Raw genomic sequence first — 13,693 nt, forward strand, 5'->3', positions numbered from 1 at the left:
CCTGGTGTTGTGAACTATAACGTGGATGTTTTCTTGAACAATTAGCACACCTGATATAACAGGTATATAGGTTGTCCAGGGACGTACGTTGGGGGGGCCTCCCGGCCCCCCCCCCCCGAAATCTCACGATTTTTTTCATTTCCCCATAATTTTCTGATTTTTCTCACAGAATAATGGGTTTGAAGGATTTGTCCCCCCCCCGAAACAAATTGGCCCCCCCCCCGAAACAAATTCCTGCGTACGTGCCTGAGGTTGTCTTTACACTTCAATTCCAGTGCCTGGAACACTTCACATTTTTGGGGCTGTCCTGTTGCAAGCGGTCAAACTTCTGGCATTTGGAACACCTCAGAGGTGAGGCAACGTATTTGTCACACGATGATGTGGCAATAGTCGACGTCAATACCATATTCTGTTCTTTTTCAAGAGTTTCTAATCATGTGTGATTTACTGAAAGGAAATTCCTTTTGTCATTATAGCATGAAAACTATTTTTTTTTTAATTATATTAGTATATTTTCAACACTCTAGATTAATTATTCTGATAAAGAATTTTTCCAGACTTTCGTCACAAACTAAACAGATTACTATAATAATTACCAGTAATTATTTTAAAAGTTTTATTAAGGCGTGAATTTTCTATTTCTTCGAGTTTTGAATTTTTCTTCGAGTGAAATAAATGAAAAGGAGAAGTCACTATAAAAAAAAGTGTCCTTTTAACGTAATAAACTGAAATTAAAAATCAGAAATGCTACTATTCTAAGAAATATTTTTTTCTTGGTAACTATTTTTTTAATTACCAATTTAGGGGGCGGTAGCCCCCTTCCCTTTAATTTAACTGCGGTAAGTACCTTCCCTTTAATTTTGAATTGATTATTCATTCTTCCATTGTCCTTTATGGCCATGGAGCCTTACGCTATGTTGAAGTGGATTTCTTGTTATTGTGAATTTACTGTTAAATAAAAGAACTCAAAGCTCGATTGAGTTCAAAACTTGAAGTCTCAAAAAATATTTTAATTTCCACTTCTTTTTAGGTTCTGCTATTCATTCGCTGCTGTATCTTTTAGCTGTGTGTGTAATTTTATATTCATTATAATTTCTGCTCGTTTTTTGGTTCCATTAATTTATTGATTCTGTTTAATTTCTGTTTGTCTTAAATTTAAACAATTTCAGACATTATTTCTGCTCGTTTTAGCTTTGAATACGGCTCTTTAATTAATAAAATGGATACCAAAATCATCAAGCAAAACTACTACGCTAAAAGTGGACCTAAAATCGGTACAAGATTTTTTTGTCATAATTTCAATTGTCTGAGAAATAACTGGTTCTGTAATTTTGTAATTTTGGCAGGGGTGAATCACCAGCAGTTTTTTAGGGGGGGGGGCAATAGAGGTCCATATCCGGATAGTCAAGGGGCATGGGATATATAATATATTTCTCTCCACATCCCCCCCCCCCAAGCAACGCCCCTGGTAATTGCTGGTAAATATAGTAAATATTTTGTGAAATAGCAATAAAGCAAACACGCCATGACTGGTTATTATGTACTATTATGGCTATTATGTACTATTAACTGGCTATTATGTGAAAATTCTATAGAATTGTCGCATTGAATAGGATACAGGGGGGGGGGGGGTAATATACCGCTTTTTGGCTCCCCACCTAACATGAACACTTGGATTCAACCTGGTGTTTGGTACCAGATACATTAACGCCACTTTTCGTACGTGCACCCTCCCAATAATGTATTTGAGAAAATCCAGCTTTTCAGCCTGATGTTAATTAATTACAGTTTTGCAGTGAGATAAAAAAAAACAGCAACTAATATATCTAGTAGGGGTTGATTGCCAAGATCTGATATTGGAAAGGGCACGGTGCTGGAGGAGTTGTTTGCATACTTTGCTGTCACACTTGTGCAGATTGAAAATTCTTCCAAAAAAGTGCAACATACATTCCTTTCTTCTGAGAAATCAGCAGGACAGGGGTAAAAGGAAAAAGAAAACTCGAAAAGATTAGATAGAGAGTGCAATACTTCACTCCATTTCTTACATGTATTACATGGGAAAGTGGATCGTAAATTTGCCCCTGCATGTGCAAGTGGATTCATTTCTTAAATGGATCCATTTAATGGACCCATTTCTTACATGTATTGCATACGTTTTGGTTACTTTGGTTACCACACAGGTTAACTTCCCGTGTGATCACCTGGATGTATTGGAATTAATGTTTTTTTTTACTAACACATGATGGTATTTTGGGGTATTTTAGAACCCAGAAAGACCCCCAGAGAAACTTATGCGATAAAGAAAAACACTTTTATATGTACCCTGTTCTCTAGGGAAATTCTTCTCACTCCCCTAAAATTGCAAACCCTTGTGAATCTATCCTTATGAAAAATAGGTTAGTTATAATTTATACTAGTTTGACTGGGTTTATAACCAAGTTAATCTTCACATGAAGATGAGTAAAGTTTATCATTGAAGCTGCTAAAATAAATCGTTTCTGAACAACATTGATCTGTATCGTTGCTCATTCAATTATCGTCGCATAAGTAAGTAAGTTTTACTGCGCTAAAAGCACTAGGGCCATGGCAATAAAAAAATTATTCACTTTTAAATAATTTTCATTACATGAACATTACATAAGACAAACAAAGAGAAACACAAATCACAAAAATCTACTTCCATGCTCCATTGGGCCAAAAGTGGTGATTGTAATGAGGGCCAAAGTGGCCCTCATTACAATCACCGGCCATCTCTTATCAAACTCACACTTCCCGTACACTTTATTTTTCAATTCACTCAATTCTTCACAATCATACCTCACATGACCCGGACTCTCATCCATACTCTCACCCATCGGGCAAAAGTAAGGACCATCTTGCCCTCTCCTCCTCCCTAAATACTTCCTTCTTACCCCAAGTGGTAAACTATTCCCCCTTAATTCACCTCCATAATTCAAATCCTCTTTTTTTTAAATTCACCTTAAACAAAACCCCTTCACCCCATGTCTCCTTCGCCGACGTGTACCGGCGCAGGGAATCAGAAAGGCTGCTTTCATGCTACCAAACCTCTATCTTTTGATCTCGTAGAATATTACCTATCATATTTGCAACCTCTTTTTATGTACCCTTAATCTATCATTCCACATCTTCTCCACTCCACCATCTTGTGAAATTTTCCTTACCTGGTGTGGCCTAAGAGCTTCTAAATGTGCACATTTAAGCAACTGCACTCGTGGCATATTCAATATACGCTCACAAAACCTAACAATATTCACAGGCCTACAACTGCCCTTTTAAGATCTTATGGAAAATACCAGTGCTATTTTTCTTGTATGTGTCTCTTACGTACTTATACTATCTTTCCAATTTAAATAAATAATATTAAATTTCTTCATGTTCTATTTTTTTTCATTTCAAACTTTTTAGCATTGGGATTTCATTAAAGCTGTACAAGATAAGGAAAGAAATAATTTTTTGGCAAAAAAAAAGAATGCTTAAGTCATGCCAAATAATCCCAAAATTCAGCTAAGGATAGCATATAAATCGTAAAAATCTCCATTAATATAATTTTTTTTATAGCTTACATCAAGTGGAATAGAAGATATAACAGCGGCGATTGGCAGCCAAAAAGGTATGTCATTTGATCTTACAAGAGACGAAATCACAAAAACTGAAGGGAATGAAGACTGGATTGAATTTGAAAGACACGATAAAGGTAAAAATCTAGCTAAAAATTTTGGGTTTGAAATCGAGACCAAGGTTGGTTCCGTCAAAGTGAATCTATCAAAAGTGAAGACTATATTTATTAAATATAGTCTACTATATTTATATACTAAATACCAAATATAGTAAATATAGTCTTCACTTTTGATAGATTACCAGTTATACACTAATTGTAAGATGAGAGTGACACATGGTATCAAAATGGACATTCGCTTTTGTTTCTTGCGTTAAAACGCCAGTGCTGGAAGTTTTGTTTAATATGTGAGTTTGTTTCTTACTTATTAATTTATATTTTTCTTCTTCGTGTCTATAATTGTAGTATTTCTATGTGTGTTGTTTTTTTAAAAAAAAGCATTTTTGTTTTTTTTTCTTGTTGTTGTCTTTTTCCCGTTGAGAAACGCTCCCGGACGTGGGGCCGAAATATTCGGAATGTTTTTTAATTAAAGTGTTTATTTGGTTTTATTTATTGTTTCCCTGCTTTATTAGAATTAAAACCCGTTTTTTCTTGCCAATTTTTCGTAAATAGAAAAGCAGTTTGGTCTAAAAATTGTTTAGACTCTAAAAAAAGGGTGTTTTGGAAATAATTTGAAAAGAATTCCTTACGGAAGAACTTCCAAACAATATGGAAGAAATCAATTTTTCAAAGAAATCTACTTTTGATGGTTATTCCGAATATATGTATTTTATTGAGTTGATTGCTACACATAAAAATCCATAAGAATATGTAAGTTTCCATAATTTCAGACAGAGAGGGGCAATACCACACAAAAATGACCGGATCTCAACAAAAACTGCAGCATCTGATTTAGAATACATAAGAATTTTCATATAGAATACATAAGAAATTTGCAGCCCCTAGCTCCAAAAATTCAAAACTTTGTATTTGTATATGTTTTTATGAGAGGGATTAATAGAACGCAAATTGAAAAAGTCCAAAAATGATCGGAGGCGCAGCGAGGTCCTCTTCTAATATGAAGAAAAAGCGATCCAAAATGGGGTTTTTAAGGCCAAACAAAATACTGAAAAACAAAGCGAATATTTTGAGAAGACAACGGCCTTTCTTCTTCAGCGCCAACAAAACGATTTTCAAGCAAAATAACAAAAAAATTTGAAAAGACATAGAATACCAAAACAATATAATAATTATAAGCATATGTAAGTTTCCATAATTTCAGAAAGGGAGGGGCAGTACCACCCAAAAATAACCTGATCTTATCAAAAATTGCAGCGTCTGATTTAGAATACATAAGAATTTGTATAAAAAGAACAAACCATTAAAATCTAATAAAAAACCCAAATTTAAACGTTATCAAAATTCAATAAAAGTCAAAATTAGAAGAATTAAAAGCGAAAACTCGCCAAAGACTCGCCTTTGGTGTTAATTTTTTTTTTAATTCTTCTAATTTTCGCTTTTATTGTGTTATATAGGTTTGTTTTTTTCGCTTTGACTCTCCGCGTTGTTTTGGTTCTCTTTGCCTTTTCATATTTTATTGGCATTTCCCATGAAAACCCTTTTATTCGCGCTGAAGATGAGAGGCGATTGTCCTTCCAAAACATTCGCTTTGCATTTCAGTATTTTTGTATGGCCTTAAAAAACTCAATTTTTATTCGTTTTTTTTTCTTTATATAATGGCAGGCCAATGTGGTTTAAGAAATTATCTATGTCCTCTACCTTGCCAGTTTTTGTCTGGGGGCCGATTTCGGCCAAACATGGCATTGCCTCAATACTTCAAGGTAGCCATTTTAATCAAAAATATCTAAAATTACGTTTCCAAAGGTAATTTGACCCCTTCAGCCAAGGTTTTACTATGAATAATTGCTCAGGACTTAATACATTGAAGGACTTGATAAGAAATCCTCAAAGAAAAGTAAGCTTTATGCACATTTTTAAGTTACGATCTTTTCGATATTTTGGTCAAGAGTATTGTATATTTTTTAAAAGATATTTTGGGTAAAAAACCCCAACTTATGCAGATGACTAATTTAAAGTAAAATTGTGTCAGTAAATTGCACTGAAAAGGTGAAAATAGAATATTTTGTTAGAATTCAGATCGCCCAGAAGAATTTTTAATCCCATTGGCCATATCTTCTTCATAATTCGTTCTAATGGACAATTCTTACAAATCCCATACTCTATGCCTAAGGGCTAAGTAAAAATCTATTGGGTAAGCATATTGTAACATTCTGATGGAGTGTTAAGAACAGATATAGCTCTGCATCATCGAATTGCTCAATATGACTCTAAACTAAGATAACGAGATCTGGTCGAATGAAATCAGCATCGATAAATAATTGAAACCCAAAACGAACAGAAATTACAATAAATAACCGAGTCAAACTTAAAACGAGCAGAAATTAACATAAGTTGAGCTCAAAACACCTATGCCTTCCCAAGGCCAGAACAAAATTTGCACTTTACTGAAAAAAATATCTCAAAGGTAAAGTTTCCTGAACTTTAAACTCCGTGGAACAAAATGGCTATCTCAAAATTTTGATTGAACGTGTTTGGGGAAATGGTGGGCGTGGAAGGGGTGTTAGTTGCCTACCAATCACTTTTCACTATTAAAAAGGGCACTAACCATTTCAATTTCCAATTGAATGAGCCCTTTTTGAAGTTTCTACGACAACGCGTTCTATAAAAACCTTATATGCCCCCAGGGCATAACTTACAACCCTTGCCCTGAGGGCTGTGGGGGGGGGGGGGTTATCATCTTCAAAAACCTTATTTCCAGAACTTTTGGCTATCTTAAAATTTTGATTGGATGTGTTTGGGGAAAAGGTGGGCGTGAGAAGGGGGGTAGTTGCGCTCCAATCACTTTCGACTATTAAAAAGGGCACTTGCCCTTTGAATTTCCCATCGAATGAAATTTTCTTGAAGTTTCTATGACAACACCTTCTATAAAAAACTTAAATTGCCCCCAGGGCATAAGTTAAAACCCTTGCCCTGAGGGTTGTGGGGGAGTGTTCTCCCCAAAAACAACATATGTATCTAGAAATCAACTAACCTGAACAAAATGCCTGTCTAAAAGATTTAATTAGATGTATTTCGGGGAATGATGGGCGTGGGGGGGGGGGGGGTTAGCTGTCTTCCGATCACTTTTGACTATTAAAAAGGGTACTAGCCATTCCAATTTCCAATCGAATCAGCCCTTTTCGAAGTTTTTACAACAACTCCTTCGATACTAAGTGCCCTGATCTAAAGAAAAAAAAAAATTAATATAACGTTGTGCCAACATCGTTCTTATATGCCCCTGGGACAGGACATAAATCCCTTGCCTTGAGGGTTGTGGGGAAGTGACCTCCTCAAAAACATATTTTCTAGCTAGAAATCAACTACGCTGAACAAAATGGCTATCTCAAAATTTTGATTGGATGTGTTTAGGAGAATGATGGGCGTGGGGGGGGGGGGGTGTTAGCTGCCTTCCGATCACTTTTGACTATTAAAGGGCACTAGCCATTCCAATTTCCAATCGAATGAGCCCTTTTCGAAGTTTCTACAACAACTCCTTCTATACGAAGTGCCCTGGTATGAAAACCAAAAAAAAAGAAAAAATAATAATAAAAATAAATAATAAATTGTGCCAACATCGTTCTTTACTTAGGCAGCGCTATTGCGCTGACTATGATAGTCCTTTCCGCCTTAAGTAGCGGGGATTAAATGAATTATTGATTTAGTTATAATTTGTTTGGTAAATTCCTTCCTTATCTCCGTGAGCCAATGTTTTCTTGTTTTTTTTCTTTTTTTTCTTTTTTCTTCTCTTTCTTTCTTTTGCTTTGTGTTCTGTGAGAGGTATTGAAATGAAATTCATTGTTTCATTTTCTTTATTATTGAGGGAGCCTCTCTGTCTCCTCTGTAAAAATTTATGTATGGTTAATATATGGTTAACCTGCGTTTATGGTTAATAAAGTCAAGTCAGGTCAAAGTTTTGAAAAGCAACCGGTAAACAAAGCGCCATTAGGATCTTTTATACTCTGAAATAAATTTCGTTAAGCTTTTTTATTCTAGCGTTAGGAGCTCGAATTGAGGACCCCTCGGGAATAGGGTAGCTTTTGTTTGTTTTGCGTTTTAATGTCACACTTTACTCTCATTTGACAACACTTTTCAAGATTTTTACAAAAGATTGCAGTCATGTCCTTACCTGCACAAGAGATTGAGAGGAGAGAGTAAGGGGGTATCTTCTTGCTTCTTAAATACTTGAAAATTATTTCCCCAATTTGTTTTTCTTTTTATTTATTTGTAAGACCTCCTGTAAGAGATACTTTTAGTCGTGTATTTTTTTTTGGGGGATTTTATCAATCTTAAAGCATTGTTATATACAAAACAAATTTGAACATAAATAGTTGGGACTGGGTGGGGAAGGGGGGCTGGTAGCTCTTCTCACATTTAAGGAAGTCATGGATCAAACAGTTCTTGGTTGACAAACTGTAATTAAGTGGCGACTTCGGTCAGTAGAAACCGCAACTGTAAAAACCAGAAATGTTATTTTAATGTATGCATTAAAGGAGTATCCTTTATATAAAATTTTCAAAAAAAAATAAAGCATTGGCGTAAGAAACTTTGCATATATTAAAGAAATAATTTTTAGACCCCCCCCCACCCACCCACCATAAAGAAGAGATACAATCTTGATGGAAATTTATACCATGAAATTCTACACTTGTTTCGTTGTTTATAAAAATACGAGATCTTTTTTTCAACTGGTGATGATATTTTAGCTCAAGAACTGTCATTACTTCAAGCCCCTTCAATTCCTCGATTCGTCCTAAACTGATGCTTAATATAAATCATTTTGCAGCCCTTGAATCTTTATTGTCAATTGCTTCTGACGAATCCAACGCTGACTCTGATAGTCCTATTGGTGACGATGACATTGTTGGGGAAGAAGCTTCATCAGTCGAAGGTTCTTCGAGTATTTCAACACGCTTCGAACGTATCTGCCCTTTATTTTTGCATCTTATGTCAACAGTTCGACTAAATGGAGATCAACGAAGTTTGTCTGTCTCCTCCTTACCTGCCTGTGTTTGTAAGTATTGAACGTTAGAAATTACTCACACCAGTACTAAGTGATGCCTTAGCGCTGCTGATAGTTGTTCTTTGCTTCTCGTCATCCAATCCTTTGGGAATGGGGGAATCCTACGATGACCGTCTCAGAAAATGAACAAATTTTATATTGGATCTCATTTACTTACCGAGCGTATTGTATATGCTCAGTTTATGTATAAGTTTATGGAGTTTATTCAGTTTAAGGAGGTTCAAAGAAACCCAATTTAATATCCTCAAATACTTCTCGCACCCTTTGCCATAGTTTTAATCCTTGTCTCTTCCCACTAAAGTCCTGAAGATTCTGAATCTTTAATCCTTCACACTTTGTGTCTTCCTTGTGCTATTCAGTCCAATCAAGATTAACGTCCTATCATCCATACCCTGGGATCTCAGCTGAGTTTTTCTCTTACGCGGAGCACATAACACCGAAAAGGTTATATATAATTTGTTATGGACTCCCAATTAAATTTAACACTTCTGACCCTGCCTGAGGACTGCTCAGAAAGCAAAAACGTAGAACTATTCAAATCAATTCGGCCTGTTAGACGCAAGTAGCAAAACTGATGTATTAGACTGAGTAAAAAGAAAAAGGGCACTTGTTAATTAAACGAAACATCGAAGAACTGAAGTTAGGTTAATCCTAATGAAATATAACCTTCATATAGCCTAAGCTTTAATTTATATAACAATATAATTTGGGCTACATATTTGCATATTGAGGGGGAGCGGTGGGGGTGGGGTAAAGTATTTGGACAGTGCCCCTAACCTAACATAAACTATCTCCCCTTCCCTATTGTGCAAATATATTGCCCAAATTATACAAATCCAATGCATTCTATCACCCGTCACTTTCTCAGAGAACTCTGGTTTTCTGATATCTAATCTAAGCGTAATTGCTGAGTGGGTTTCGTTTAATTAACAAGTACCAGAAAAAGAAAAGAAATAAGGTTCTTTTTTAAATTTGTGCATCGTTTAGATTTTTGTATGAATTTTTTTTAAAGACTGGGAGATTTTTGTTTCACTCTTCCCCCTGTTATGGTGAAAAAAAGATTAAAAAATATGAATCAAGGTCAAGATCTAGAGAATGAGTTTAGATTGGTCTATCCTTAAATATTTCTACTTATCCAATGGCAGCAGCTATCCATGTCAAATTAATACTACGCTTAGCATTGGATTCAAAAATATTTCCATGTGGTCCCCTAATTTCTTTTTTTGACTTTAGCAAAATGTACTTATAAGTATCTACTCACCACTACGACTGCTAACAACTCATTGCAGCACTGCAGCACTCAAGCTGCCTAAGGACAATACAGCTGTGCATGCTTCTTCTCCACTACACTCTATTTGGATTTTAAACCTTTGTTTTCTTTCAAGAAATATAGCTGTTTACTTGCTAGTACTACTACTACTTACCACTCGTTACTGCACCAAGTCGCCTGAGGCACATAAAGCTGCACAAATTCATCCCCCAACACCATTAGTTTAAAGCTCCACTCTTTGCACCCTTTCATAAAGTATAGCTGTTTGCTCACTACTCTTAAAAAAATATATTGTAGCACGAAACCATTTGAGGCCAAGGTCATTGTTCAAGCTCCTTTTTTATCCCACTCTGTTCAGCGCCTCACTCTTAACTCCCTTCCGTGGAGCTATAATTTCGTTTAAATCTTTTCTGGTGACTTCTTTCTGTATCATTCAGGAAAGGAAAGCAGAAAGGAGCAAAGGAAAGCAAGATGTCCTGCTTTCCTTTGGCCAAAGCTTTATTGTCAAAAACTATGTTTTTTGGTAACCTTAAAAACCTTCATCCCTGTAACGCAGTTTAAATATCTTAATCTTTCTCTGTTATAGCCCAGAAATGTATGATCGAAAATTTTAGCCCAGAGCTTTTAGCCCAGATCTTAAACTTTAGCCCAGAAAAAAAGTACCTAAAACTCTTCATAGACAAATGCTCTTGAAAACATCTAGTATATTTTCTTCGACTGTTCGAAGCGCCCATGTTTCAGAACTATATTTGGCAACATTCATCACCATTCCTTTTAGCATACTAATATTAACTCAAAGACATCCCTCCCCGTTTATCGACATTTTATCAACTCTGGGAAACACTACCCTGCTTGTCTAATCTAACTTTATACATTCACTGTATCCATCTATGTTTTTTTACTGAAGGAATGGTCGAACTGGTCTAATCCCTCTTCGTCTCCTCAGAATGGATTCGGTCCCCTTTGATGTTACCTAGGCTAAAAACAGATATAAGTATATCAAAGTCACCTCTTCCAAAATTTCTGACTGGTTGGGCGAAAACTAAGACTTTGCTGCCTTTAAAAATAAACCAATTGTTTAAACCCCTTTTCCCCAATAACGTCCAAAATATCGATCAATCATGTCGTTTAAGGCTTAACTGCATTCATATCCTTCTTAGAGATCCTTCTATTTACAAATTTATTTCTTTGGTTGCCTTAACATTTTACTTTAAACTGATTCTCAAGTTCTTCAAGTTAGGTGCTTATTTTGTTGATTCTTTTCTCTCTTGTGTTTTTCCCCAATCCTTCTAAGTCTCTTCATTTCAGATTGAATCAGTTCCTCATATACGAGTAGAAATCGTATAGTTACACTTAATAATTAATATGTGCGTATCTCTATTAACTTCAGTATTTTGGTGTCTTTTCGGTTGGAAGCAGATTCAATTTTTTCCTAAACTTTTTCCCTTATTTTTTTTCATTCGACCTTAATTGGGGAATAGTCTGGACCTAAAGAGGAATTGAGGCTTTCCTCCTTCCTCGGAATGCTTAATTATCTTGAATTTTTTGTTACTTTCTGGTCAAATTTTAAAACAAAATTTGTTTTGCATGATTCCCCTTAGAAAAGTTCGTTTGCACGTGCCTGATGACAATACTGGCAATGGGATTAATGCACATGGATCTAATATTCGTCGAAAGCTATAATATATGTATAGTAGAAAGGGATTGTCAAGCTTTGACAAAAGAAAAAAGGAAGAAAGACCAAAACACGCGTAATAAAAGAAAAAATCCAGAAAAAAGGAAATAATAGCTTAGTTTTTTACTGCAGTATAAACCTATACTTGAAGAAGGGCTATGACTATGTATAATATCCAGCACAAAGGAAATTTCGCTAAAAAAAACCTACACAGTATCTACAGAACAGCCAACACTGGGCGAAATCGTTATTAATAAGATCAAAGAAATTAATTAGAAGAATAAATTCGTTATTAATTTCGAAAGAAAAATCTGTTATTAATCAGGGCTCATCTGAGAGATTTCACAGGGTTTGCGTTACTTAACCAGAGTGTTAAGTAGACCGAGACCCAGGCGTGCCTGCCATAGTAATGCGGCGGCTCAAATTATCGATAAAACGCTTTCAAAATAAATTTGTATAAATGGTACATATAATTTTTTTTATTTTGACAATTTGGAAGTAGTTTTAGGCTAGTGACTTTTTCAGTTGTTAATAATTTTTGTGTTATTATTGTTATCATTTATGTTATTTTGTATGCGAGTATTGTGTGTTATTATTGTATTAGGTGATTTTTTTGTTATTGCTGTTGTTATTGCTGTGTTATTATTATGTTACTCCATCATTATATATGTTTTTATTAGGTCCGTAACTTTTTTTTTGTTTTTGCTTTTGCCATGGCTCGATGAGGCTTTTGTTGCAAGAAATATCCATATCTTTATCTATTTACTGAAAATCAAAATAATGATAGGAATATCTGTTCGCTAAAGGGTTCTCTTGGGAAGCTATTACAAGAAAGGATGCGTGCTAAGACTTGTCAAAACAAAAAAATAACATACGTATTGTGCGAAAACTAAACGAAATCGTTATAGCAATTATAATCAGTTTATGATGGAGTCCGGACCTGGACCCCCCTCCCCCCGTCTAATGTAAATTCGTGATTCTAGCGTACTTTTATTTTTCGATTTATTGTTTCTTCTTTTACTGCTGATATGACTGCTGCCAAATTTTGGTTTATATTTTCTTCTCTTTTTAGGTGAGTTGATATCAGGTTTGTATGATTTAGACCCCAGTGCCGATCCATTCTCTGTGAAAATCACCTTAGATATTTTATGCTTATCTCCACCAATTTCTGATAGTTGGCAAAATAACAGTCCAAGCCACCATACTCTATCATTTTCTAGCAACGACTCCGTCGAAAGACAATCGAACCTGAGTGAAGGCGAAGTACTTACGGAAATGTACAATATAAGGTAAGATTTTTGAAGAACTGCTACTTGCAGTGTCTCAATATTTATTATGAAATGTATTGTTTTAAAGCTAACCTCTTTATTAATTATCTTTATCTCCGTCAATTTCTAGCCATTGACGGAATGGTAGTATCAACCACCATACCCAATAATTTTCTAGCAACAACTCCATGGAAAAATAATTAAACCTGAGAGAAGGTGAAATGCTTACTGATATGAACAGTTTTAGGTTATATATATATATATATATATATATATATATATATATATATATATATATATATATATATATATATATATATATATATATATATATATATATATATATATATATATATATATATATATGTATATATATATATATATATATATATATATATATATATATATATATATATATTATATATATATATATATATATATATATATATATATATATATATATATATATATATATATATATATATATATATATATATATATATATATATATATATATATATATATATATATATATATATATATATATATATATATACATATATATATATATATATATATATATATATATATATATATATATATATATATATATATATATATATATATATATATATATATATATATATATAAAGGATTGCCGCTTGTAGCTTTTTCTGTTATTTATATTGCGTAATCTATTGTTTTGGCGCTCGTTGCTAAATTC

At 34.2% G+C, this 13,693-nt stretch overlaps 1 protein-coding gene across 3 annotated transcripts in view; it reads left to right on the forward strand.

Annotated features, from left to right (window-relative positions):
* LOC148943128 (KICSTOR complex protein SZT2-like) overlaps positions 1 to 13,693 on the forward strand; it is a 495,507-nt gene that overhangs the window by 316,702 nt on the left and 165,112 nt on the right. For all 3 annotated transcript variants that reach the window (XM_089102275.1, XM_089102276.1, XM_089102278.1), the window contains 3 exons: positions 3,580 to 3,715; positions 8,520 to 8,747; positions 12,774 to 12,990. In XM_089102275.1, coding sequence (XP_088958401.1) covers positions 3,580 to 3,715; positions 8,520 to 8,747; positions 12,774 to 12,990 — 581 coding nt within the window. The remainder of the gene's footprint in view (positions 1 to 3,579; positions 3,716 to 8,519; positions 8,748 to 12,773; positions 12,991 to 13,693) is intronic.

The sequence above is a fragment of the Artemia sp. Qi Xiang Cuo genome, chromosome 16, assembly GCF_049724085.1.
Source record: "Artemia sp. Qi Xiang Cuo chromosome 16, ASM4972408v1, whole genome shotgun sequence".
NCBI lineage: Eukaryota > Metazoa > Arthropoda > Branchiopoda > Anostraca > Artemiidae > Artemia > Artemia sp. Qi Xiang Cuo.